We start from the raw sequence: 27,563 nt of genomic DNA, 5'->3' as shown, positions 1-27,563 counted from the left end.
CAGCCTGGATGACACAAGACCCTGTCTCAAAAACAAAAATAAAGTAGCACTTACAAGCGAAGTGCAGTGGTGCATGCTTGTAGTCCCAGCTACTCCTAGCTATCCTGGAGGCTAAGATGTGAGGATCCCTTGAGGCCAGGAGTTGGAGACTGCAGTGCCTATTATTGCATCTGTGAATAGCCACTGCACTCCAGCCTGGGCAAGCCAGGCCCTGTCTTAGGGGAAAAAAAAAAAAAAAAAAAAAAAAAAAAAAAAAAAAAAAAGTAGATCTTCTAAAAGAATGGAAAGGAAATCATTCTGCAAATCTTTTCCTGGAGCCAGTTTTGACCTGTGAGGCTTCTGTCCCTATAAAGGTTATCTATGACACCCACCACGCCGTATCCAAGTTTATACCAATTCAGAAAGGGGAAAGAAGTCTGCAGTCTTGTTAGCTGATTAGGTGAGAAGACATGATTCAACCTGACTCAGGTTGGCAATTGCTCATGGCTGCATTTAATAGAAATGTTAAACAATAAACATTGCATCCCCCTCCCCACATGGGACTCACATCACCTTAGTCACTCTATCTCCCCCTTATTCTCAGCCTCTCTCGACATCGATTTCTCTCCCCAGTCTCCAGTTTTTGCACATTTAAGGTACTCCTATTTCTGTTTCCATTATTTTTCCTGCTCTTAAACAGGACTGAGACTCTTTAAAATTTTTAACGTCTCTGCTATCCCAGAGATTCTCCATACCCCTTACACTCTTATCCCAAGCACCCCACCCTTACCCTTGCCCCCGCCCCATTAGAGAACCTGGACTTCTCCCCATTCTCTATCATGGTAGTCCCCGGTCTAAGACGCCCTTAGCTTTCCCTTCCCCACGTCTCCCCCCCGATCCCTCCCTAAGCTGGCAGGCAGTCTCAGCCGTTCCAGAAATTGACAAAAAAGTTGCAGAGGGAGTGCCACTTCTCAGCGCAGTAGGTCTCCGCGAGCTCCGCGTTCCCATCCAGCCCGTCGGGGTCGGGCCCGGTCCCCATGGGTCGCTCCTCGTTGGGGACCACGGCCGCCTTCCTCTTGCCCTCGTTGGTCTTCCTCTCAGAGGGGTTTTCTTTCGGCGGTGCGCTTTGGGGTGGCAGGGTCCCAGCGGCTGGGCCGGGCGCACGCTCCCGGGGCCGTCCCTGGCTCCGGGCCCTGGGCTTGGACTCCCCAGCGAATCCCGTGGCGGAGGGGCGTGCGGGCGGGGACGTGCGGGGCACTAGTCGCAGCTCGGCACCGTGGCCCTTCTTGCCCGCGCACAAGCGGGCCTGGAGCGGCGTGGGGTCGTGACAGGGCCTCCGCTTCTTGCGCAGCCCGCCCAGCACTTGCTTCCAGAAGTGCGCGCGGCGAGCGGCGTAGGCTGCGCAGCGCTGCGGCTCCCCACGGTAGGCGCACTGGTGGCGTGCTCCGTCCGGGCTCTGGCAGCGCAACGCCAGCTCGCTGCCCGCTGCGGCCCCCGGGGCGGGAAGCAGGAGCTGCCAGCTGCACGCGTGCTGCTCGGGGCTGAGGAAGCGACCCGAGGAGCCGCCCGTGGGCCCGGGGACCGGCTCCACCACGTTGCCAGCAGCCCCCTTTTCCCTCCGAGCAGCCGCGAGCAGGCAACTGCCACTCAGCAGCAGCAGCAGCAGCAGCAGCGACGGCGACAGCGACGCTCGCAGCCTCGGAGGACTCATGCTCCGCGGTTTCCGCGCTCCGCTCTTCTCGGACCGCGTCTGTCGGGGCTGGACCAGGCAGAGAGCATTCCCTGGACCTGCGGACAGAGGCAGAGACAACACCAACTGAGCTAGGCGCAGCGCTTCGCCCAGACACATGCACCTGCGAACTACCCTTCCGCAGACTTTCTGGAAGCTGCAGCCTGCGAGGAGACCCCCCGAGGAGCTTTCCTAGGGAAACTGCTTACTGTCTAAATAATCACTTTCAAACCATGTATGCATTGAGATTTTCTTCCCTTTGCAAATACGATAGCAAAACGATGCGTGATAATTGCCCCCTCTACCCTTTCCTTCGTTTTCTCCCTTCTCCAACGTCCAATAAACTATCTACAAAATCATTTCAGATGATTCCTTGGAAACATGCACTTTACTACACTTTGAACTTACCGAGTTCTGGGAGAGGCGCCAAAGCCTTATTAGGGTAGAGGGAACGACTGCACAGGGGAGTAGTCTGTTTTAGCCGGCTCCTGTGAATGAATGTGGTATCAATGGAACAGAAGAGGCCTACCCTTCTTCGCCCCTCCCAGATTTCTCTCGCTCTGGAAGACTTATCACCGCCGCACTCTCTCTCTCTCTCTTTCTTTCTCACTCTATCTCTCTCTCTGTAGATGGATGATGGAAGCTGTCCTGTAGCATGAAATATAAATCTTGTATTTTGCTTCCAATGTTTAAAGTAATTAGGCAAAATTAACCAAGTTTTTATCCAAAAAATAAAAATTAAACAAAATATCTAAGTTTTAAAAGTTAAGTAAAATGAAACAAAACAAACTTCAGTATTCTAAACTAGACATTTTTTACACAATTATTTACATTCTATTTCTCATATTCTGAGTTCTATATTTTCACCTATTATTTCCAGTAGCCTTTCTTATCCTAAGACTCTCAATCTTAATAATTGTTACTACTAATAAAAATAAAATATCCTAGTTTATTAACATACAATAGTGCCCAGCAGTTCACCCAGGAGTAGACATTTGGGCTTTTGATTATTTTTAGGTATTATAAATCAGTTATAAATGTCCTCCAAAAATTAGAAGTTTAAAAAAATTGTTTGTATTAGAGTAGTCGCAAGGTAAGATTACCAATTGAAATGGTATAATAGTTAAGAATGCGAGACCAGCCTGGCCTGGTGAAACCCCGTCTCTACTAAAAATACAAAAATTAGCCGGGCGTGGTGGCAGACTCCTGTAATTCCAGCTACTCGGGAGGCTGAGGCAGGAGAATTACTTGAACCCGGGAGGCGGAGGTTGCAGTGAGCCTAGATCGCGCCATTGCACTCCAGCCTGGGGGACAGAGCGAGACTGCGTCTCAAAAAACAAAGAAAAAAAGAGAGAGAGAGAGAATGAATGTGTTCTTGGATCTTGAAAATGTCACATTTAAGCAAAGCTGCTTTTTGTAGAGGGGGGGATTGTGTGTGTGCGGAAGTTTCTTTGTTTTGTTTGTTTGTTTTGAGATGGGGGCTCACTCTGTCGCCCAGGCTGGAGTGCAATGGTGCTATCTCACCACTCACTGCACTCTCTCTCACTCACTGCAACCTCCGCCTTCCCGGTTCAAGCGATTCTCCTGCCTCAGCCTCCCGAGTAGCTGGAATTACAGGCGCCTGCCACAACGCCCAGCTAATTTTTGTATTTTTAGTGGAAATGGGGTTTCACCATGTTGGCCAGTCTGGTCTGGAACTCCTGACCTCAAATGATTCACCTGCCTCAGCCTCTGAAAGTGCTGACCAAGCAAAGCTGTTTTTTTTTTTTTTCACTTTTCAAAAATTTTATTTAGAAGCCTACTTGTAGAAGTTAGCATAATTTTACAGCTTATTAGAAAAATTCAATTATTTTCTCTCTGCAAACGTTATAATAGGTTAGGAATAATAGATCAGAAATGTACTATATTACAAAACAGTGGCCTATAACCATTTGTACATTTACTGTGCACCCTAAGGAAAAGAATTTGACAGTGTACTGTACTTACACTGCAGGTAACATATTTTTATTCTATTACACAAAACCGACCAGTGGTAGTGTTTGAATTTATAAATGGCCATTAAACAGAATATTTAAACTCAGATGTATATTTAGCATGCTAAAAAGTGAAAAAAAAATCAACTAAAGTTCTGTGGCTCATCAGTTCAAATGTTTCATGGCATTTTTTTCTTTAAATGAAAAATTTTGATATTGTAAAACAAATAATTTTACATAATACGTGCAAAAAGATAAAATTTTCTAAATTTTTAGAAATAATATTCACACTCATTTTGTCATGGGTTTCATGTGGCTTTTCTAAATATATTAATCATGTTAATAAGACACTGGTCCTATACAATTTTAAGAGTCCGTCTTCAATTAAAAACTGTAACAAAAATAAACAGTATGTAAAGAGTAACAAAAAGTAAATTAAATATACTACACTCACACAACAGGTAGAATAAAATGAAACCAAATTACATAATGGCAGGTTATACATTTTAAAGAATCTCTGTCCACTTAGTCAAATAAGATAGAAATTGAAATGTAAACTTACTGATTTCTGCGGGATTTTCCCCACTGGTTCAAATTGGAAAATTTGATATAAATCTAATATTTTATTTTTGTACATTTAATATGATTCAATATAATCTGCAGTCTCATGTATAGCTTATCAACAATGCCATCATCACAAAAAACCTCACTGCTTACTAGAAATGCTAAACACTGGAAAAAAATGGAATTTTATACATTTGTTTTCTTAAATTTTGACAGATATTCTTCAAAAAGTTAAAACTGCCTTCCACAAAATTTTGTGTGTATATGGCACAAGTTGACAGCCAAAGAGTGTGAATTCCATCGAAAAGGCACTGTTAACAATACTCAGAATAATCTGACAAGTCTACATCAATGTCTGAGTAAAGAATAGGTAAGCAGACAAACCCTTATAAAAGATAGCATTATTGTTTAAATATACTATAGCTATATAAAAACAAAGTGACACACAGAAATGAACCTTAGCAAAGCTGTTTTTAAACTTCAGAATATTCCATCATCTTTTAAAAATGTTCTCATTAATAAATGTGATTTTTTTAATTGCAAGAGTTTATACCTCTGACTGTAATTATTTAGACAAGTCAACATTTTCCATAACTACTTCCCCAAGATATCAGGAATTCTTATTATATTTCCTAATGTACTCTTGCATATAGCATTTTCTATTACTGAACTCCTATTAGTATTATATTTCAACAATCATAGTTTCATTACTATAAAAACCAAAATACTTTAGAATTAGAAGAATGTGTTTAAATATATAGTAGTATATATTAAACATATAGTAATGTATATTGACTTCCGAAAGGAAGTTTTTATCACTCTGGTAACATCAGAGGAAACTAAATAACTTGTCCAGGGTCACACATCATTTAGTGATAAAACCACTAACATCTTTCAGTGATCAGTGATCTTTATGTTTCGTCTTTGTATTTCACTATTAGTTATGTCTTAATTATACCAATTCAGGCTGGGCATGGTGGCTCACACCTGTAATCCCATCACTTTGGGAAGCCAAGGCGGGTGGATCACTTGACGTCAGGAGTTCGAGACCAGCCTGGCCAACATGGCAAAACCCCGTCTCTATTAAAAATACAAAAATTAGCTGGGCGTGGTGGTGCATGCCTGTAATCCCAGCTACTCGGGAGGCTGAGGCAGGAGAATCACTTGAATCCGGGAGGCAGAGCTTGCAGTGAGCCGAGATCATACCACTGCACTCCAGCCTAGGCAACAGAGCAAGACTCTTTCTCAAAAAAAATAAAATAAATAAAAATAAAAAAATAAAAATTAATTACACCAATTCAACTTATAATGAAAACCAATTTGTACCTATGAAGATTAGAAACATTAACATATTTCACAAATAAGAGTAGTTAATTAATACATTTCACACATGGAAGCCCTTTCTTTCCCAGAAAACTGTCTTTGTATGTGTGAAGCATGGATGAGTAGTCACAGGCTTTTGTCTGTTGCCTTGGCATTCCTTTTTTTTTTTTTTTAACTACTGAATCGAATTGGTACCATTTTTAAATGAAAGAATGACATCTTGTGGCATAATGCTCTAATTACAATAAAAAAATTATTATCTGAACAGCTGTAATTAAGAGATACTCCAGAGACCATGTTTTGCTGTCACAAACATTGTTCCCAGAGTAAAAAGTAAGGGCACATAGACATATTATGCAGTAGCAGAAAAGGGAAGTTATTTTTTTTTAAATTGTGGCATAATATGCATAACATAAAATTTGTCATTTTAACTATTTTTAGGTGTACTCTTTGGTGACATTAAAAAGATTCACACTGTTATGCAACCTTTATAGCTATCCATCTCCAGAACTTTTCTTTGTCCTCCAAAATTGAAACCCTGTACCCATTCCTCCCTTCCCCCAGCCCCTGGCAACCATCATTCTACTTTCTGTCTCTATGAATTTGACTACTCTAGATATCTTATGGTAAGTGTAATCCTACAGTATTTGTCCTTTGTGATTGGCTTACTTCACTTAACACAATGTCTTCAAGGTTTATCTGTGTTATAGCATGTGTCTGAATTTATTTCACTTTTAAGTCTGAATAATATTCCATTGTATGTATATACCACATTTTGTTTACACACTTAGGTTGTTTCCATACCTTGGCTGTTGTAAATAATGCTGCAATTAACATGAAAGTGCAGATATCTTTATGAAGTGGTCATTTCATTTTCTTTGTATATATGCCCACAAGGGGAATTTCTGGGTCATATAGTAGTTGATTTTTAATTTCTTTAGAAATCTCTACACTGTTTTCCATAATGGCTGTACCAATCTACATTCTCACCAAGAGTGTACAATCTTTTCCCCACGTCCTTGCCAACATTTATCTTTTGACTTTTTGGTAATAGCCATCATAACAGGTGTGGGGTAGTATCTCATAGTGGTTTTGATTTACAATTCTCTGATGATAAATGATGTTGTGCACCTTTTCATATACCTGTTGGTGATTTTCATGTTTTCTTTGGAAAAATGTGTATTCAGGTCTTTTTGCCCATTTTTAAATCAGGTTATTTGTTTCTCTACCATTGAGTTGTATGAGTGCTTGATAAATTTGGGACAGTAACCCTTTATTTGATACATGGTTCACAAATATTTTTTCCCAATCTGCCATTTATTTGTTGACTGTTTCCTTGGCTGTCCAGAAGCTTTCTAGTTTCATGTAGTACCATTTATTTATTGTCGCTTTTGTGGCTTGAGCTTTTGGTGTGATGTCCAAAACTCATTGCCAAGGCCCATGTCTAGGAGATTTTCCCCTATCTTCTCTTCTGGGAGTTTGATAGTTCCTAGTCTTACAATTAGGTTCTTTATCCATTTTGAGTTGATGTTTTGGTATAGTGTAAGATAATGGTCAAATATCATTCTTTTGCAAATGGAAATCCAGTTTTCCCAGCACTATTGAGACTACCCTTTCCCATTGTGTCTGTTGTCAAAAATTAGTTGACCATATATGTTTGAATTTATTTCTTGGTTCTCTATTCTGTTCCATTGTTCTATGTGTCTGTTTTTATGCCAGTACTATTACTGCTTTGATTACTAAAGCTTTACAATATAATTTTTTTTTAGACAGGGTCTTGCTGTGTTGCCCAGGCTGGAAGGCAGTGGCATGATCATGGCTCACTGCAGCCTCAAACTCTGGGCTCAAGCAATCCTCCCACATCAGCCTCCCAAATGGCTGGGACTACAGACATGTGCCACCACATAAAATTCCATGTGCCACCTGGATAATTTTTTCTACTTTTCGTAGAGACACAGTGTCACTATGTTACCCAGGCTCGTCTCAAACTCCTGGGCTAAAGCAATCCTCCTGTCTCAACCTCCAAAAGTGCTGGGATTATAGGCTTTAATATAATTTAAAATCAGGAAGTATAATGCCTCCAACTTTGTTTTTCTTTCTCGGAATTGTCTTGGTAATTCATGGTCTTTCATGTTTCCATACAAATTTTAGGATTGCTTTTCCATTTCTGTGAAGAATCACATTGGGATTTTTGTAGGGATTGTGTTGAATCTGTATATTGCTTTAGGTACTATGGATATTTTAACAATATTAATGCTTCCAATCCATGAGCATGGGGTAGCTTTCCATTTATCTGTGTTTTCTTCAATTTCTTTCATCAATGTTTTACAGTTTTCAGTGTAATTTTTATACCTCGGTTAAATTTATTCCTAAGTATTTTATTTTATTTTATTTTACTTTTTCATCCTATCATAAATGGGATTGTTTTCTTGCGTTCTTTTTCTGTTAGGTCATTATGTGTATAAAAATGCTACTGATTTTTGTATGTTCATTTTGTATTCTGAAACTACTCAATTCATTTAGTGGTTCTAATAGGTTTTTGTGAAATCTTTAAAGTTTTAAAAAATAAGATAATGTCATCTGTAATAGAGATAATTTTACTTCTTTTATAATTTGGATGCTTTTTATTTTTCTTGTCTGTATGCTCTTGGTAGTACTTCTCGTACTGTGTTACACAGAAGTGGTGAGACTGGGCATCCTTGCCTTTGTCTTTTACTACATCTCAGAGGAAAAGCTTTCAATATTTCCCCATTGATTATATGAGGAACTAACATATGCTAGCTGTGGGTTTTTCATAAATGGCTTTTATTACATTGAGGAACTTTCCTTCTATACCGAAATTACTGTAAGTTTTTATCAAGAAGAAATGTTGGACTTTATTGAATGCTTTTCCCAAATCGATTGAGATGATCATGTAGTTTTTATCTTTCATTTTGTTAAATCTATCACATTGATTGATAAGCATGTTACACCAGACTTGTATGGCTAGGATAATTCTCATTTGGTCATGATGTATAATCTTTTTTATGTATTGTTAAATTCAGCTTGCTAATATCTTATTGAGAATTTTTGTATTAATATTCATCAGAGAGATTGTCCTCTAGTTTTCTTTTCTTGTGATGTCTTTCACTTAGGTATCAAAGTGAAGATGGCCTCACAAAGTTTATTTGGAAATATTCCCTCAGCTTTATTGGGCAGTTTGTTATTTTTTTGTTTCTTGTTTTTTTTTTTTTTTTTTTTTAAAGACAGAGTTTCGCTGTTGTTGCCCAGGCTGGAGTGCAATGGTGCAATCTCGGTTCACCGCAACCTCCGCCTCCCAGGTTCAAGCGATTCTCCCGCCTCAGCCTCCCACGTAGCTGGGATTACAGACATGCGCCACCATGCCCGGCTAATTTTGTATTTTTAGTAGAGACGGAGTTTCTCCATGACGGTCAGACTGGTCTTGAACTCCCGACCTCAGGTAATCTGCCTGCCTTGGCCTCCCAAAGTGCTGGAATTATAGGCGTGAGCCACCACATGTGGTGTTTCTTGTTTTTTTTGAGATGGAGTCTTGCTCTGTCGTCCAGGGTGGAGTGCACTGGCTCACTGCATTGGCTAACTTGGCTCACAGCAACCCCAGCTTCACAGGTTCAAGCAATTCTTGTGCCTCAGCCTCCTAAGTAGCTGGGATTACAGGCACCCACCACCAGGCCCAGATAATTTTTGTATTTCTAGTAGAGATGGGTTTTCGCCATGTTGGCCAGGCTGGTCTTGAACTCCTCACCTCAGGTGATCTGCCCGCCTTGGCCTCCCAAAGTGTTGGGATTACAGGCGTGAGCCACTGCTCCCGGTTTTTTATTACTACTTCAATCTCTTTATTTGTTATTAGTCGGCTCATGCTTTCTATTTCTTCCTGGCTCAAACTTGGTAGCTTGTATTTTTCTAGAAATTTATCCATTTTTTCTAGGTTATCCAATTTATTGGCATATACTTATTCATAATAGTCCCTTATAATCTTGTTTTTTTATTTCTGAGACATTGGTTGTAATTTCTTCACTCTGATTTTTTGAGTCTTCTCTTTTTCTCTTAGATGATTTATCAATTTTATTTATTTGTTCAAAAAAACCAACTCTTAGTTTTATTCTTTCTATGGTTTTTCTGTTCTCTATTTGTTTTATTTCTGTTCTGATTTCATTGTTTCCTCCCTTCTGTTAATTTTGGGTTTAGTTTATGCTTCTTTTTCTAGTTCCTTGAGGCATAATGTTAAACGATATGTGTTCTTCTTTTTTAATGTAGGCGTTTGTTGCTATAAACTTCTCTCTTAGAACTGCTTTTGCTGCAGATGTGTTATGTTTCCATTGTTATTTGCCTCAAGCTTTTTGTAAATTTACCTTTTGATTTCTTCTTTGATCCATTGATTGCTCAAGAGCATGTTGCTTAATTTCCACATATTTGTGAATTTTTAAAGATTCCTTCTGTTATTGATTTCTAGTTTCATACCTCTATGGTCTGAAAAAAATACTAGATATGACTTTATAAGCTTGTTAAGACTAGTTTTGTGGCTTAACATATGCTCTATCCTGGAGAATGTTCCATGTACACTAGAGAAAAAATGTGTATTCTGCTGCTGTTGGGTGGAAAGTTCTGTGTGTATCTGTGAGGTTCATTTGGCCAAAAGTGCAATTCAAGTCCAGTATTTCCTTATTAATTTTCTGTTCAGTTGCTCTATCAATCATTGAAAGTGGGATATCAAAGTCTCCTACTATTATTGTATTGCTGTCTATTTGACCCTTTATGTTCATTAATATTTGCTTTATGTATTTAAGTATTCCAATGTTAGGTTCATATATATTTTCCTCTTGATGGATTGACCCCTTTATCATTAAATAATGACCATCTTTGTCTCTTGTGACAGGATTTGACTCAAAGTCTATTTTATCAGACATAAGTATAGCAACCTCTGCTTTTTTTTTTTTTTTTTTTTTTGAGACAGGGTCTCATTCTGTTTTCCAGGCTGGAGTGCAGTGGCACAAACATTGCTTACCACAGCCTTGACCTCCGGGGCTCAAGTAATCCCCCTGCCTCAGGCTCCTGAGTAGCTGGAACTACAGGTGCATGCCACCACGCTTGGTTAAATTTTAAATATTTTTGTAGTGGTGAGGTCTCCCTACAATGCCCAGGCTGGGCTCCAACTCCTGGGCTCGAGTGAGCCTCCCACCTTGGCCTTCCAAAATACTGGGATTGCAGGTGTGAACCACTATGCCTGGCCTCCCTGCTCTTTTTTGGTTACCATTTGCATAGAATACCTTCTTTCATCTCTTTACTTTCAGCCTGTGTGTATCGTTAAGGCTTAATTTGATCTCCTCTAGAGAGCATATAGTTGGATCTTATTTTAAAAATATATTTAGCAACTCTATGTCTGTTGACTGGGGAATTTAGTCCAACTACATTCAAGATTATTATTAAAGGAAGGACTTACTATTTTTACTTTGTTATTTTATATCCGGTTGTTTTGTAGCACCTTTGTTTATTTCTCTTTAATTAAAAAAATTTGATAATCCTCTGTACTAAGAGATTCTAAGATTTGTTTTCTTTCTCTTTATTGTTTGCATAACTGCTATGGTTATCATGAGGCTTACGTAAAACATCTTATAGTTATAGTCAACTGTTTTTAGCTGATAACATCTGTTGCATGCAAAAACTCTAGACTTTTCTCCTCTACATACTGTGGGTTTTTTTCTTCTTTTTTTTTTTTTTTTTTTTTTTAGAGACAAGGTCTTGCTACATTGTCTAGACTGATCTTGAACTTCTAGGCTCAAATGATCCTCCCACCACAGCCTCCTGAGTTGCTGAGTTTACAGGCACATGCCATGCCCAGCTACACAATTTGTGTTTTTGATGTCACAATTTACACCTTTTTATATTGTATATTATTTAACAATTTATTGTAGCTTTTGTTATTTTTTTTATCCTTTTGACTTTTGACCTTTCTACTAGAGATATGTATAATTCACATACCACCAGTACAGCATTGGAGTATTTTGGGTTTATCTACATACTTATCTCTACTAGTGAGTTTTATACTTTCATATGTATTCATGATAATTATTATCATCCTTTTGTTTATACTAGAACTCCATGGCTGGGCATGGTGGCTCATACCTATAATCTTAACACTTTGGGAGGCCAAGACAGGAGGATCACTGGAGTCCAGAAGTTTGAGACCAGCCTAAGCAAGATGTCAAGACTCCATCTCTACAATAAAGAAAGAAATAAATATTAGCTGGGCACAGTGGTACATGCCTATAGTTCCATCTACTTGGGAGGAATTCAAGGTGGCAGTGAGTCATGATTGTGCCACTGAATTCCAGCAACAAAGCAAGACCCTGTCAATAAAAGAAAGAAAGAAAGAGAAAAAGAGAAGAGAAAAAGAGAAGAGAAAAGAAAAGAAGGAATGAAGAAAGGAAGAAAGCAAGAAAGCCCAGCACTTTGGGAGGCCGAGGCAGGTGGATCACCTGAGGTCAGGAGTTCGAGACCAACCCGGGCAACATGGTGAAACCCCGTCTCTACTAAAAATGCAAAAATTAGCCAGGTGTGGTGGCAGTTGCCTGTAATCCTAGCTATTCGGGAGGCTGAGGCAGGAGAATTGCTTGAACCCAGGAGGCGGAGGTTGCAGTGAGCCAGGATTGCACCATTGCACTCCAGCCTGGGGGACAAGAGCAAGACATCAAAGAAAAAGCAAAAAAAAGGAAAGAAAGAAAGAGAAAGAGAGAGAGAGAGAGACAGAGAAAGAGAGAAAGAGAGAAAGAAAGAAAAGAAAGAAAGAAAGAAAAGAAAAGAAAAGAAAGAGGAAAGAAAGAAAAGAAATAAACATCTATTAGGCATTTCTTGTAGGGCAGGCCTAGTAGTGATGAGTTTCTTCAGCTTTTGCTTGTTTGGGAAAAACTTTATTTCTTCTTCATTTCTGAAGGTCAGCTTTGTTGGGTGTGGTATTCTTGGCTGACAGTTTTTTTGTTTTTGTTTTCCTTTCAGCACTTTGAGTATATAATCTGATTCTTTCTTGGCCTATAAGGTTTCTCCTGAGAAATCCACTGGTAGTCTAATGGAGATTCCCATATATGTGACTTGACACTTTTCTCTTGCTGGTTTTAAAATTCTTTATTTTTCTTTAAATTTTGACAGTGTGATTATCATGTGCCTTGGTGAGGATGTCTTTGGGCTGTATTTATTGGGGGATCTTTCAGTTCTATGAATCTGCCTCTCTATATCTGTCCCATGACTTGAAAGGTTTTTTAAAGCAATAATTTCACTTAATAAGCTTTCTTTTTCATTATCGCTTCTCCTTAACTCCCATAATGTGAATATTTGTTCACTTAATGGTATATATTGTTATTATTATAAATAATAATAACTAAAATAGTTAATCATAACAGTTAATATTTATTTAATACTTAGTCTTGTCTTTTCTTTGAAACAGGGTCTTCCTCTGTCACCCAGGCTAGAGTACAGTAGCATGATCATGGCTTACTGCTGCCTCAAGTTCCTGGGCTCAAGGGATCCTCCCACCTCAGCCTCCTGAGTAGCTGAGATTATAGGCACATGCCACCAACAGCTGGCTAATTTAAATTTTTTTTTTTTTTTTTTTTTTTTGTAGAGATGAGGTCTCCCTATGTTGCCCAGGTTGGTCTCGAACTCCTGGGCTCAAGCGATCTTCCCACATCAGCCTCTCAATGTGCTGGGATGACAGGCATGATCTATCACGCCTGGCTAATACTTAGTATTTTCTAAGTGTATCATGTATGAACTCATTTCTTTCTTATGATGATTCTATAAGTACAGGTTCATGATCTATTATTTACAATTCTGAAATTGAAAATGGTCTGAAAACCACACTTTTAAAAACTCACCTATAGTCCCAGCTACTCATGAGGCTGAGATAGGAGGACTGCTTGAGCCCAGGGGTTCAAGACCAGCCTGGGCAACATAGCAAGACGCCATCTCAAAAATATATATTTGGCAGCAAATCCTGGCCTGAACTGGCATATATCTATAGTCTTTTACTTATTCCTCTTAGTATGGTTAGTCATACATTTTGCTGCAGCTCTATAAATATATTTGATTATAGAGTACTGCCCTAGAAGCTGTTGGGGTGTTGCATAATACAAGGTATAATCATTGGATTACTTTTCAAAACCTAAATAATTCTTAACTCAGAAAACCATCTGGCAGGGGTGATGAACTAGTATAGATAAGGGTGGTGAACTGGAACTATCATTATCCCCATTTCACAGCTGAATAAATTGAGACTAGAAGTTGCTACTTACTCAAGGTTTCATTGTTAACAAAAACAATAAGCAATGTAGTTAATAATATTTTTGAGGGCTTCTTGTGGCAGTCACTTGGTTAAACGTTTTATGTGCATTAATGTAATCATCACCACAACCCTATGAGTACTATTATTATCCTCATTTCCCAGATGAAGTTTAGAGAGGTTTTAAAATTCCCCCTCAAGACACTGCGATTAACTGTGGTGAGAAAGGATTTACAAACAAGCCAGTCCAATATCAATGTATTTGATTATAACACCATCCTTTACAAATCTACACCACCAGTCCTTTCCTCTCTTCTAATGCCATTTAGATTACATATTCAATTATCTAAAATTAAAAAGATTTAAAAAATATAACTCAGATATTTTACTTACTTGCTTAAAACTCTATGACTTTCTACTTCATATAAAGTCCAAATTCCTTACCATGACCCCTTTCTACTTCTCCTATCTGATTTCCCAACAGAGCAGACTTCTCTTACACCTTTGCACTACGTATACCCTCTTCCTGGAAGGCTCCCAGACTGTCACACATTTACCTACCTCTTGTCATTTAGGGCTCAGCTTAAGCTAATCCTGTTTTTCCCTGATTTACGCAGTAAGAGGAGGTCTTTAATCATACCATTAATCCCATCATTCTCTTTACGTAGCACATAAATATATTTTCAGTGTTGATCTGTTTATTTTCTTTTTCCTTTCATTTGAATGTAAATTTAACCAGAGTAGGCACCTTGTCTGTTCTGGTTTCTTCAGAAGTTCCAATCTCTCATATGGTAGGTGCTTAATTTTGGCTAAATGCATGTTGTACACAATCAGTAAAAAGCATCTGCTTGTTATTGAATGGTAGGAGATAAACTGATGAGGCAGGTATGTGACTAAAGTGAAAATGTAAAGATATGTCGAACATCAACTTGATTAGATTTCAATAGTATAAACACCGCCAAGCATAGTTTCTGATACAGAGAGATGACAAACATTTGCTGAGTGACTGGACAATAAATATTATCACTAGCTTGGATCTTGAGGCAAATTACTTAACCTTTCTGAGCTTAGTTTCTTTGTCCACGAAGATTAAAAGTAACTTTTCAGGGTTTCCCTACAAATTATATGGATAATGTATGTCATGTGCCCAGCACAGAGCAGGTACTTGTTAGTTTCTTTCTCTTTACATACATATATGCTACTTTATGGTTTACAAAGTTCTTGTAAGCTCTTCTAGATTCATGACCTAATTTTATTCCCACAATCTTCTGCAGTACTTCTCATTAGCCTCATTTTACAGATGAAAAACAGACTCAAGGATTGAGACGTAGCCTCTTCAGGTAATGAGAAGCCAATGGACCTGCTTTATAAGCATAGGAGCCACATGATAAAAAGCAGTGAGGTTTTTTTGAACATTAATCTGTTGGTGGCCTATAAAATGGGCTGACTTGAAAATTGGAGAAATATTATTTTGACTACTAGCATAAAAATCAAGTTTAAGGGCCAGGCGCAGTGGCTCACACCTGTAATCCCAGCACTTCGGGAGGCTGAGACGGGCGGATCACTTGAGGCCAGGAGTAGGAGACCAGCCTGGCCAACATGGCGAAACTCCGTCTCTACTAAAAAATACAAAAAAATTGGCCAGGCGTAGGGCCCTTGTGCCTCCTAGCTACTCGGGAGGTTGAGGCACATTTAGAATCGCTTGAACCCGGGAGGCGGAGGTTGGCAGTGAGCCGAGATCGCGCCACTGCACTCCAGCCTGGGCGACAGAGCGAAACTCGAGTAACAACAACAACAACAACAACAACAACAACAACAACAACAACAAATCAAGTGTAAGATGACAACGGCCTGGCATAAGTGTTTAAAAGCCTAATGAACTTAAAACTATTGAAAAGCCAGATAAGTCCCCCAAAAGAACAAAAATTTAAGATTAGTAGTTTTCAAATCTGGCTGGCTGAGAAAATGATGGTACAAACAACACAAACAATTGAGAAATCTAACTTGGCAAAATCGTTGGTCAGAAGACCTCTCCAATACCTAGGCAGAACTTCTGGCAAACAATGACAAACATCTGAGCCATTTCTTCAGCGTCATAGCGACTTCTGGCTTTCACTCCTCCCACTGGCTTCACCACCTGGACAAGCCCATCTTAAGGTCCTTCTGATCTTGCTTCCTAGAAGCAGTCTGATGGGAAGCAGAATCTGGGTGGTATGGAATTAGAAACCAAGGTTTTGAAGTTCCAGGACTTGGACTAAATCGACTTTTTCCTTCTCTGTTTAATAAGGGGACCCTTATTTTACCTCCTTCCCTAGTCTTAAGGCTAGACATCATCTCCGTATCAGCACAAAGCGCTTTTATTTAGGCGCGTGCCACCAAACCCAACGCGCTCGCGCCGAGCGGAGCCCTGGTCGATGAGCTTACGTCACTTCCGGCGCGCTGACGCTCAGTTCTGCGTGCCGACGCCCGCGTCAGCAAAGAGCGGAGCTGGGGGTACCGGGTTTGAAGTCGTGCGGGTCGGAGGACTGCCGCCTCCGCTACAGTCTTGGACCCCTGCTGTCCGGCCGCCGCGGGGACGAGCTCGGGTAGGCGGCAGGGCAGATGCCCGAGGGCCTGCGCTGGAACGCTCCACGCCGCACCGGCCGCTCTCCTGTGCTCCGCGGCCTGGGCCTGCGCCTCTCAGCTTTCTGGAAACTAGCGCCTCAGCTGCGCGGCGCGTAGGTCGCGGGGAGCTCCGAACCGCCGGCACCCGGCCATGGCGGTCTCCAGGTGGGTCTTGCTCCAGACAAGCGAACTGAAAGGCGACTCAGGCAAGGCACGGTCTCCTCTCAGAGCCCCTACTGCTAGAGAAGAGCGGTTCTCATTGTCACTGGGCTCTGGCGCTTTCTTCAGTAGACTTCGGAGTTCGCCCCGTGGTCGGCGGGGCTTTGGGCTCGGGTTACTCCTGGGTGAATCGGTTCAGTAATGCCTTTTTCTTGTTAAATAGACCCCTTAGCACGTTAGAGCTGTTTTTTCTGTTTCCTCACCATGTTTCTGTTCTCTGGTTTCTCTTCCCTCTTTCGGTTCTAGGAGAGTAAGTCTCTTATCTTTCTCAGTATTCTAAGGCTGGTCCCTAACCTCCATTTCATGGGAAAACTTGGTAGTTACTGTCGATGGAGGGGAAACCTGAATTACTGTTATCTAAGAGACCGTCTAATTATGTTAACAGTTTTAATTTACGTTTTCAGCGGTATGTTCTTTCCTGAGATGTTTTTTAAAATTAAGTATAATTTCTCCTTTTGTTTGGCAGTAAACATTCCAACGTCAGCGTTGTAACCTTAAGCCAATTATCGTATTAGCATCATTTTCCGTAGCTAAGGCGTGGAAGGTAAATCACAAATCTTATATTCTTTTGAAATATTGCCTGTCAACAGGAAAGTCCAGGAAAACTATAGAAAAACTAACAAGACATTTATTTGTATAGCTATAGGAGAAACATTCTTCTTTCCTCCAGTGTGATAGAATGGTTGGAAAGCTTTTGTAAGCGGATTTTGGTGGCCCTGTGTACATGTAATTAAGGGATAGTTCCTCTGTGATAGTAATCAGGTGGATTCACCAAGTTCTTTAGAGTTGATATGGTAACTTTTAATGAGAATTGGATTCTTTTACCGTATAGACTGAAGGAATAAATGATGAAAACAAATAGTTTTCCTTCTTTTTTATAATTAACTGAACACATTCTTGGAACATATTAAGTGCGCAAGTTTTATCTGTTTTTGCAAGAGAAAGGATAACCCATTCCTTACAGACTCCCTAGATGACTGATGAAATAGTGTGTGGGAGAAGCCCATGGGAGTTGGGTGAAGGGGGTTGCTAGGTGCCGTAGTATGGGGCATCTGATTTTTATTTTATAAATTAATCTATTCAATGTGAGTTAATTCTTTTTTTAAATAAAACTGCCTTGAGAGAATGCAAGTGACATTTTACATTTTTGCAAATACAGAAAGGTGTATCTTCTAATTTGTTACCTCCTGTATAAATACATGAATACATACATTGTAAATGCATTGCTATATAAACTTAATATAACATTTATCAGGTAATACAGTGTTTAAGGAGATGAGGACTTCCTTTCTTAGAGTAACCCGTGTATTATCACAGGATTGGATGTAGCTTTATAAAGGCAAAATGAAAGCGTTTAAAAAGAACCTAAACTTCGGGCAACACTAATCTCTCTTTTTTTCTTTTTTTTGGTTTTTGTTTTTTTGAGACGTAGTCTGGCTCTGTCACCCAAGCTGGAGTGCAGTGGCGCGATCTTGGCTCACTGCAAGCTCCGCCTCCTGGGTTCAGGCCATTCTCCTGCCTCAGCCTCCCGAGTAGCTGGGACTACAGGCGCCCGCCACCACGCCTGGCTAATTTTTTGTGTTTTTAGTAGAGACAGAGTTTCTCCGTGTTAGCCAGGATGGTCTCGATCTCCTGACCTCGTGATCTGCCCGCCTTGGCCTCCCAAAGTGCTGGGATTACAGGCGTGAGTCACCGGGCCGGCCTACACTAATCTCTTTTCGGAATTTTAGGACACTTAATATTTCTGAATGACTGAGTGGGTTTTGAAGGTACCGTCTTTTGTTCTGGATGTTGTGTTTCAAAGACTAGCACTCTTTTTCTGTAGATTTTTTTCTTGTTCACTTTTTAAAAAGCCTGTCATGTTTTTATGAAAGAGCTATTTCTGTGCTTAAACATTTTGAGACACCTTGTGTGTTTTGGGGGTAGTGTCAATTCTTGACTTTAAAATCTGTGGACTTCTTTGAATGGCAAATTTTAGTTTCAAGCTGGCCTTCTCCACGCACGAAGCGTAGTTCTGTGCTAACCAAACTTCCTTTCTCTCCTGTTGGTGCAGAATCATTTTAATACTATTTTATGTAAAATAGGTGGAAAATAGCCCAGGAGGTAAAAATCGTATGCCAAAATCAAGTCTAAAATATTTTTTGCACTGTTTATTTCATATGCATAACTGAAGAGACACTGTAATATTTTTAGGACATTTCCACCAGAATTTCCAACAGATGGGAAATAGTAAATTAGTACCATTATTCCCTCAATTGTCTGATCAAGAAATTTGAGAATATTCTTTGACTTCCCTTTTCCTCCCACTTCCCGTGTCCAGCCAGTTACCAAATCCAATCCTGTGTATTCTGCCTTTCTAATCTTTCTCTAGCCAATCATTTTTCTTTCTATACCGGTTACCACAATCCTAGAACATGCCACCATCTCTAGTCCAAGACACCTTTAGAGAGATGCTTCCCTTTTGTCGCTATAAAGCTACATTCAATCTTTTGAAAATATACACTAGAAAATATACATTTCTAGCCCTAGGAAAGGAAGTACTCATCCCTTTAAATATTGTATCACCTGATAAATCTCATATTAAGTTTATGTATCATTGTATTTGGTATTCAGACTAGACTGTTTAGTCAAGACAGGAGCCTCTCCTTTTTCTGCCTTCCATGGCATCTCATTCAATCTGTTCTTCACTTCAATTGCATTATTTACTGATTTGCAAATTTGAACATGAACATGGTCATCTTTCTGATTAATACCCTTTAGTCGTTTCCTCTTGCCCTAGGATAAAGTCCGCATTCCCAAACAAACATATCTTAGCAGATCCTTTGTGATCTGGTTCCTGCGTTGTCTTTTTAGATTCATCTTGTGTCAAGTTCTCTGTACTTCCCCTTCACCTTCTCTCTTCTATCCTCCACCCTCCCCAGAATTCATTTTCTTACCCCCTACTCTTTATCTTTGGAACACTTCTTAGCCCCATCTCAAGTATGGCTAGTTCTGACCTTAGTTTTTTTTTTTTTGAGACGGAGTTTTGTTCTTCTTGCCCAGGCTGGTGTGCAATGGTGCGTTCTTGGCTCACCGTAACCTCCACCTCCCGGGTTCAAACGATTCTTCTGCTTCAGCCTACCGAGTGGCTGGGATTACAGGCATGCACCACCACGCCTGGCTAATTTTGTATTTTTAGTAGAGACGGGTTTCTCCATGTTGGTCAGGCTGACCTCGAACTCCTGACCTCAGGTGATCCACCTGCCTCAGTTTTTTGATCTAAGCATATATATCACCTTGTTCAGGACATTTTCTCTGGTTTTACTTCATCTGACCTATTTGCACCAATACATATTCCTGTCAGTCATAATATTTATATTTTGTAATTGGTTAATTGCTACTTGCTGGATACATAAACTCTGTGAGAGAAGGAAATATGTCTTTGATTTTTCCATCCTCAGAATGCCAGGTTCTTAGTGGGTATTCAGTACATGTAAAAAAAGTGAATGAGTGATTTTGCTTCTTGCTTTAATACCTTTTGAGTTGCCTCATAAAGCAAAATAATGGTATTCAAAGATATAACAATTATTATTTAAATTATTCACAAGAAACACTGAAAGCCTGTAACATATACTAATTTGTTTTTTGCTGAGGTTGACTTTGTGGAAGCAAGTCAAGTAGCTAGTGAATGACTGGCTGACTTTCCAACATCCACATCTTAAGGACAACATTGTTCTCTACTCCTACTTTTGTAGGAGTATGATTTTACTGTAATTTGTGCATAGTAGACTATTTCCAGTGTTTTTCAGTGAGTGTTTTTGAGTTTAACTACTTTTTTTCTTTTCTTTTATTCTTTTTTTGCAGTAAGGAAGACTTTATAGCTTTTAATATTGGCTATTTTCTAATTTTAACAATCATCAGAATTTTTTTTTCTTTTTAAAACTACCTCCTACAGGAAGGAAATTAGAATAATTTTTTGAAGTTTATAATACAGTAAATTCTGTAATAGCATGGTCATTTATAATGCAAAATGGATATGATGTATTTTGTGAGGTCATATATTTTAAACCCTGCTTAATAGGCTTGGTTTTACTCTACTTTCAGTTGTAAGAATGTGGCAGATTATGAAATGCATGACTGTTGATCTGTAGCTGAGTTACATCTTGCAAAAATAACTTTGTTACTCTCTGAAATTGTAAATACAATCATAGCATTTGAAGTTCTCTGTGAAATGCAGTGAAATATCAATGGAAAATGATATGACTCTTTTAGACCCTTAGTAAAAGACTCAAAATACAAATGTAGGAGTAGAGAACAATGTTGTCCTTAAGATGCAGATGCTGGAAAGTCAGCTAGTCATTCACAAGCTACTTGACTTGTTTCCACAAAGTCAACCTCAGCAAAAAACAAATTAGCATATATTACAGGCTTTCAGTGTTTCTTGTGAATAATTTAAATAATAAGTGTTGGATCTTTGAATGCCATTATTTTGCTTTATGAGGCTTTTTCTCATTATCATCTGTTACTTAGTTGGGATTTTGCCACCAACAGTAAAAGCTACCTTTGCGATCGCACCACTGCACTCCAGCCTGGGTGACAGAGCAAGAATCCGTCCGCCGCCCCACCCCCCCCCCCCAAAAAAAAGCAACCTTAGATGGATTTCTTAGACATTTTGTTGTTTGTTGTTTGTTTTTGGAGGCAGGGTCTCACTCTGGCCTCCAGACTAGAAGGCTGGAGGGCAGTGGCACAATCACAGGCCCGAGTGACCCTCCCATCTCAGCCTCCCAAGTTGCTGGGACCACAGATGCACACCACCATGCCTGGCTAATTTTTTTTGTATATTTTGTAGAAGTGGGATTTCATCATGTTGCCTAGGCTGGTTGCAAACTCCTGGGCTCCAGTGATCCACGCGGCTTTGCCCCTAAAGTGCTGGGATTACAGGCATGAGCAACCCTGCCTGGTTTAGGTTTATGGAATCTATAGCTGTGTTGGGAACCATGACTTAATACAATTTTTAAAACAGCTTATTTTTGCTACCTTTGCCTGTTTATGCCACAATTAATGGAACTGATTATTGCACATTGGCTAGTTAATAGGAACATAGTTTTTCCTTAATCAGCTAGAGAAATTTTCAAAAATATATAGTTTTCCCTCAGCGATCTGTGCTGTAAAGGTCATGTCTACAATGTCTAGACAGTACTTATGATATGACTGTTTTAAAAGCCATACCTTAGATTTCTCACATATCTTTGCATTTGAAAATGTTACAGTGTTCAGAAAGGGTTCAGAAAAAACAAAAACACATCCTCTTATGGAAGAAACAAATTGCTACATATGAGCAGACCTTTGCTCAATTTTGTTAATTTTCTGTTTGCACTGTTGATACTTCAGAGCAACATTGTTTCAGTAGGCCTATTCTGTCAAATAAAAGGAAGTTTCTTGATTTAGGGAATGTTCAGTAGATCCTGGACAGGAAAATGTTAATGTAGAAAAAACTACCAATAAAGGACAACACAGGTTTTCTAGGCCTATTCCTCCATTACTGTTAATTTATTTTTAATAATTTTTAAAAAATAGAGATGGAGTCTCTCTATGTTGGCCAGCGTGGTCTTAAACTCCTGCCTCGAGCATTCCTCCCACGCTGGCCTCCCAAATGCTGGGATTACAAGCATGAGCCACCTCACCTGGCCCTTATTGTTAATTTCAATCCATTATAAGATGACAGACGGGACTATTGTAAATTATAATTTATCAAATATATTTAAATATTTAAATATATTTAAAAAATTTAGAGATAAACCGGAAAAAGTAGAAGAGGCGTTATCAAAACTTTTCCATTTCAATCCCAATGGTAGATTCCTTCTTATTTCTTTGGTTTGTTTCTCAAGGTGCTTGTTTGAAGTATTATTTTTAATTTTTTTCAATTGTGACACACACATAAAAATAGACTTTTAACTGTTTATTAATACACTTTAAAATGTATTATGAAGTTTACATGTTAATACATAATATATATTAATATGAAGTTTTAAAACCACCCATACTTCTGCTAAAGAACCTAGATTAGTATGTACTATGTTTTGTCATTAAGATAAAGTCATGCAAGAGGGTATAGGTTGTTCGATCAGGGATGGAGGGTAGAAAAAAATGTCTTGAAGGAAATAGCATAGCTTGGTTGTACATTTTCACCATTCTTCATTCATTTAACCAATACTAACTGAGTGCTTTCTGTGTTATAGGTGCTAGAGGTATAGCAGAGAAAAACAGTGTACTCTCCATTCTCACGGACTTTGTGGTCTGGGGTAGAATGGGATAACTTATCTAGCATACACCTGCCCTTACACCTGGCTTTGGTATGGTTTCACACCTTCATATTGATTCTTAGTGTTCTATATGTTATCTTTATGTTTAAAACAACATAACATTAACATAGTTTCAAATACCCACAACATGACCTAGAAAGTATATGTTTAAAAACACTAATCTAGAGAATTTGTTGGAAGTTGTTTCTTTTGAAACATATTAATGATAATATGTACACTGTGCTAAGTTCCACATATTAAGTACACACTGTGCTCTGTACTAAGTGATGGTCATGATCTTTCCTTATTTCCTAAGTAACACAGAAAAGTAAACATTCAAATCATCTATACTTAAAATTTTACTGTACTTTTGCTACATATAAAATATGTGTAAGTAAATGGATACTCTTGACTGATCATGCTTTTTTAGTTAAGGCCACAAAGCTGTCTTTGTGAGGTATTCTGTCAGTTGACCTTCCCTAATTTATCGGAGAGTTTAAATTTATTTTGAAAATATCAGTGAGGCTTTTTGCCCCCCCCCATACCCCCGGGATGTTTTAGAGTGGAAATACAGCATGTGTTTGTTTATTAACTATGAAGTAGTAATCTAGGACACGTTTTATTGTTTAAAATGTGTGACATTTCTTTCTGTTTATTTTTATGGCTTTACTGTTATGAATTAACATTATGCAAACATCTGGAGAGGAGAGAGGTTGGATTGCAACTGCTAGCATAACCTCTACAAAATTCTATGTACTCTTTCCTTTTTCTAGGCAATCTTTATAACATTTGCCTGAAATCACAGGTTACATGAATCATGTCTTGTTTAGTTATTTCTTGGAGTTGACATCCAGATTGCAAATGGGGGCCGGGCGCGGTGGCTCAAGCCTGTAATCCCAGCACTTTGGGAGGCCGAGACGGGCGGATCACGAGGTCAGGAGATCGAGACCATCCTGGCTAACACGGTGAAACCCCGTCTCTACTAAAAAATACAAAAATCTAGCCGGGCGACGTGGTGGGTGCCTGTAGTCCCAGCTACTCGGGAGGCTGAGGCAGGAGAATGGTGGGAACCCGGAAGGTGGAGCTTGCAGTGAGCTGAGATCTGGTCACTGCACTCCAGCCCCGGCGACAGAGCGAGACTCCATCTCAAAAAAAAAAAAAAAATGGGCCAGATTTCTTATTCTCAATAAATTTATAACCAGTGGATATTATAAAATATAATTTTAAGTTTTACTTATCCTTCTATAGTCTTTGGTACCTTCCATGCAGCTTGACATCTGTTACCTGTGTCTCCTCTGTCTGTCTGTCTATCCTTCAGAGAATGAAGAATGTTACTTTTTCCTGCTAGCTGTTCTGCAACAGAAGTTTAGCCAAAAGTAGTATGGGAGTAAGTACAGTGTTCCTTCTATCAGCCCTCCTTTTAACTTTCCCTTCTTTTCTGACCGTCTAGCTTCCTTCAGACCTCTCCCTCACCAAGGGCCCTATCTAGCCTCCAACATAATACTGACTCTGTCACACGTTCTTTTCCTTTCCCCACCAGTTCATTGTACCAGCCTTTTCCATTGTGGCCTGGTCCTGATGCTTACCCTGCTTGCCTCATAGCTGGCTACCCTGAGATAACAGGTTAGACTGCCCTCTTGTCAGATCTTTGTCTGCTCATCTCTTTGTTCTTCCTTTTATGTGGTATCCAATCTACTGTCCTGGAGAGAGGAATGGAGAACTATGAAAGGGGCTTTAAGTCAAGAGAATCAAAGAAGTATTCTTGTGTCCTCATTCCTCTATTCAGGGAGGCAATTTTGGTTACCATCCAAAGTGGAAGAAGTAAGGATAAACAGGCATGGAATGGATGACAGAATGAGCTGATCTGCTACCTTAGGGCATTTGGCTGGTGGGAGAGCAGAGGTGACATGACATGCATTGGGATAAAAGGCTCTGCAAAAAGGAGAGGCAAGAGGAACTGTGTGGCTGTGGGACAGGATCAGCATTAGGTTAGAGAGGAGTCTAAGGTCTTTGAGCAGGAGTTCTAAGTGAAGCTGGGTAGCAGGGGACCAAAGGAAAGTTTAGGAGGGATGGAAATTATTGAAGGAATACAGTGCTTATTGCATGGCATTTTTCAGCTTGCTATTTGGGACAGGCATAACTGCCTTATTCAGAATGCTGAAGTACTGCTGTGCTGATCTTTTAATTTACTGAAACATTACCTTACCAACCCGTTTTTTGTGTAATACTACTATCACAGATTAAGGATGTTTCTCAAAGGAAGCAGGAAAAAAAAATACAAAATACTTTTTCTTTCCTTAAAGTTGGTTCTTAAACTTGTCCCCAAGAAACTTGAACTTTTCCTTAAGTATAGTTTTAGTTACAGTAAATATCAACTACATAATAAATATTTGAATACTGTGCAAAGTGTTGTGCGAGACAAAAAGAATGATTGAAGGAGATGAAGCCTAATGAGGAAAATTAGACATCACGTGACTAATGTGAGAAAATTAGACATCATGTGACTAATGTGAGAGATGCCACCAGATAGTATGATAAGTACTTAAGTAGCTGTTCAAGTTGAGAATTCATGTGGGTTTCAGAAAAGGAAGTAATCTCTGTTGCATAGTAGTTTGAAATGTTTTCAAGAAGGTGAGGCACTTCAGCTGAATCTTGATGGATGGGAGCTAGCTGAAAAGTTGAACAAAGAGAAAATATTTTGTTTGTTTGCTGTAGCACATTTTATTCTCTTGTTAGAGAAGTAAGCTCAGGCACACCTGAAGATCACCTCTAATCGTGTATTTGGTTAAATTCCAGGTGATATACCCATAGTCTCAGCTGTGCCTCCCACCAGCAGTTCCCGTCCCATACCTGGGGCCATTATATCTGCACAGCTGCCTGTTGTTGCAGTGAGGCCGAGTACCTACCCACTGCAACCACAACCAGTGACCATTCTGGGGATCTGGCAGAAACTGGCCAGGAAACTATCCCTCAAGGAGGGGTGAGCCACTGTAACCCTAGCTTGGAGGAGTGTGAGAGACATTCTAAGTGGAGGAAACAGTATAGGCAAAATTGTGGAAACCAAAAATACCCATATTTGGGAGATACTTTTTGTTTTGGATTACTGTCTGGTAGGTAAGTGTGAGCCATTGAAAGTTTTAGAGTAAGGTAGTGGTTTATTCAAAGGGTGATTTAGGAACTTAATCTGGCAACAGGATGACAAGGCAGTTGGGAGTGTGAAACTGGCACTCTCAGAGGGCCTGGACTTGGGGAATATTTGTTCTGGATATAATTTAAACAAATAACAGTATACAGTTTCCTCAGGGAGAAACTGATGAGAGTTGAGCAGCCAAGGATTGAACGTGAATATTCTCCCAATATTCATATTAAGAGTATTAAGAATAGGAGAACTAAGGAAAGAAGAGTTTGGAGAACAGGGTAATATAATGTGCAACCTAGGAAGGAAAGTAGTGTAAGAATGGGGTGCTTGCTGGTTGCAGCTGTCAAAGAAGAGTCAAGAAAAATTGGCCTTTTAAAAAACTATTGGATTTGGAGCCTGAGAGTTCATTGGTGACCTTCAGGTGTGATATTTCAGTATAGAAAGATGGAACCTTGATTTATATGGATTAAATTGTGTGTGATGAGGAAATGTTATTTTAAACACTTGTTCAAGATGCTTGGCAGTAAAAAGAAAGTGTTCTAGAGAGTGGAGATCAAGCAGTTTATTTTCTCAGTAGGGAGAGAGCTCTGCATATTGGAAGAAGGGAATGGATTAGTAACACTGATTTGAGATATTGGAGAAAGGATAATTGAATGAGGGTAGAAGGGGGATGGTATCAAGACAAAAGTAGGTCAAGAAACCATGTTTTCCCTTTTTTTGGTCCTACTAACTATCTGATTGACTGTTCACCAATCCCGTAGCAAAAGCCAGTGAATGAATGGGTAAAGGCAAGTGTTTAGACACAGTCTCACTTTGTCACCCAAGCTGGAGTGCAGTGGCGTGATCTTAGCTCACTACAACCTCTGCCTCCCGATTTCAGAAGCAATTCTCCTGCCTCATCCTTCCTAGTAGCTGGGACTGCAGGTGGATGCCACTACACCTGGCTGATTTTTTGTATTTTTAGTAGAGATGGGGTTTAACCATGATGGCCAGGCTGGTCTCGAACTCCTGGCCTCAAGGGATCCTCCCACCTTGACCTCCCAAAGTGCTGAGATTACAGACATGACCATGCCCAGCTGAGTTTCCTTCCATTTTACTTAATGTATCACACTGCTGCCAGATTAATCTTCCTAAAGCGTAGTTTCAGTTCCATTACTTTCTTGACCCAAGACCTTCATGGTTGCGAGTTCATTAAAAGGTCTCCACAGTAGGATTCCAGCTACTTCTGTAGCTGTATCTCCCACTGTTCTCTTAAGTATACCCTGAATTACAACCAAACTGTGTTATTCATTTCCCTAAATATACTCTCCCTTCTCTTACTGTTGTGTTCTTGTTTTCCGTCTTCCAGGTATTTCTTCCCCTTTCCCTTTCACCACCTAATCTCCATCAGTGTTAAAATTCTTTTCTACCAGTAAGATCCATCTCATACACCATTAATTTATGAAGCCTTTTCAGTATTACA

The 27,563-nt window shown here is 39.6% G+C and overlaps 2 protein-coding genes across 3 annotated transcripts in view; one reads left to right on the top strand and one right to left on the bottom strand.

Moving 5' to 3' along the window:
* Nucleotides 1-464: 464 nt before the first annotated feature.
* Nucleotides 465-16,187, bottom strand: FGFBP3 (fibroblast growth factor binding protein 3). Its single transcript, XM_010381312.2, has 3 exons — nucleotides 16,162-16,187; nucleotides 2,117-2,196; nucleotides 465-1,767 (listed from the first exon to the last, which is right to left on the bottom strand). Exon 3 carries the CDS (start codon nucleotides 1,688-1,690, stop codon nucleotides 902-904), a length of 789 nt encoding a protein of 262 aa, XP_010379614.1. The 5' UTR covers nucleotides 1,691-1,767; nucleotides 2,117-2,196; nucleotides 16,162-16,187; the 3' UTR covers nucleotides 465-901.
* Nucleotides 16,188-16,305: 118 nt separating this feature from the next.
* BTAF1 (B-TFIID TATA-box binding protein associated factor 1) overlaps nucleotides 16,306-27,563 on the top strand; it is a 105,633-nt gene continuing 94,375 nt past the window's right edge. The window contains exon 1 of one of the 2 annotated variants that reach the window (XM_010381313.2): nucleotides 16,306-16,627. In XM_010381313.2, coding sequence (XP_010379615.1) covers nucleotides 16,614-16,627 — 14 coding nt within the window. In that variant the 5' untranslated portion in view covers nucleotides 16,306-16,613. The remainder of the gene's footprint in view (nucleotides 16,628-27,563) is intronic. The other variant, XM_010381315.2, reaches the window with a different exon arrangement.

Source organism: Rhinopithecus roxellana, chromosome 11 (genome assembly GCF_007565055.1).
Source record: "Rhinopithecus roxellana isolate Shanxi Qingling chromosome 11, ASM756505v1, whole genome shotgun sequence".
NCBI lineage: Eukaryota > Metazoa > Chordata > Mammalia > Primates > Cercopithecidae > Rhinopithecus > Rhinopithecus roxellana.
This window is presented reverse-complemented; position numbering and strand designations above follow the sequence as displayed.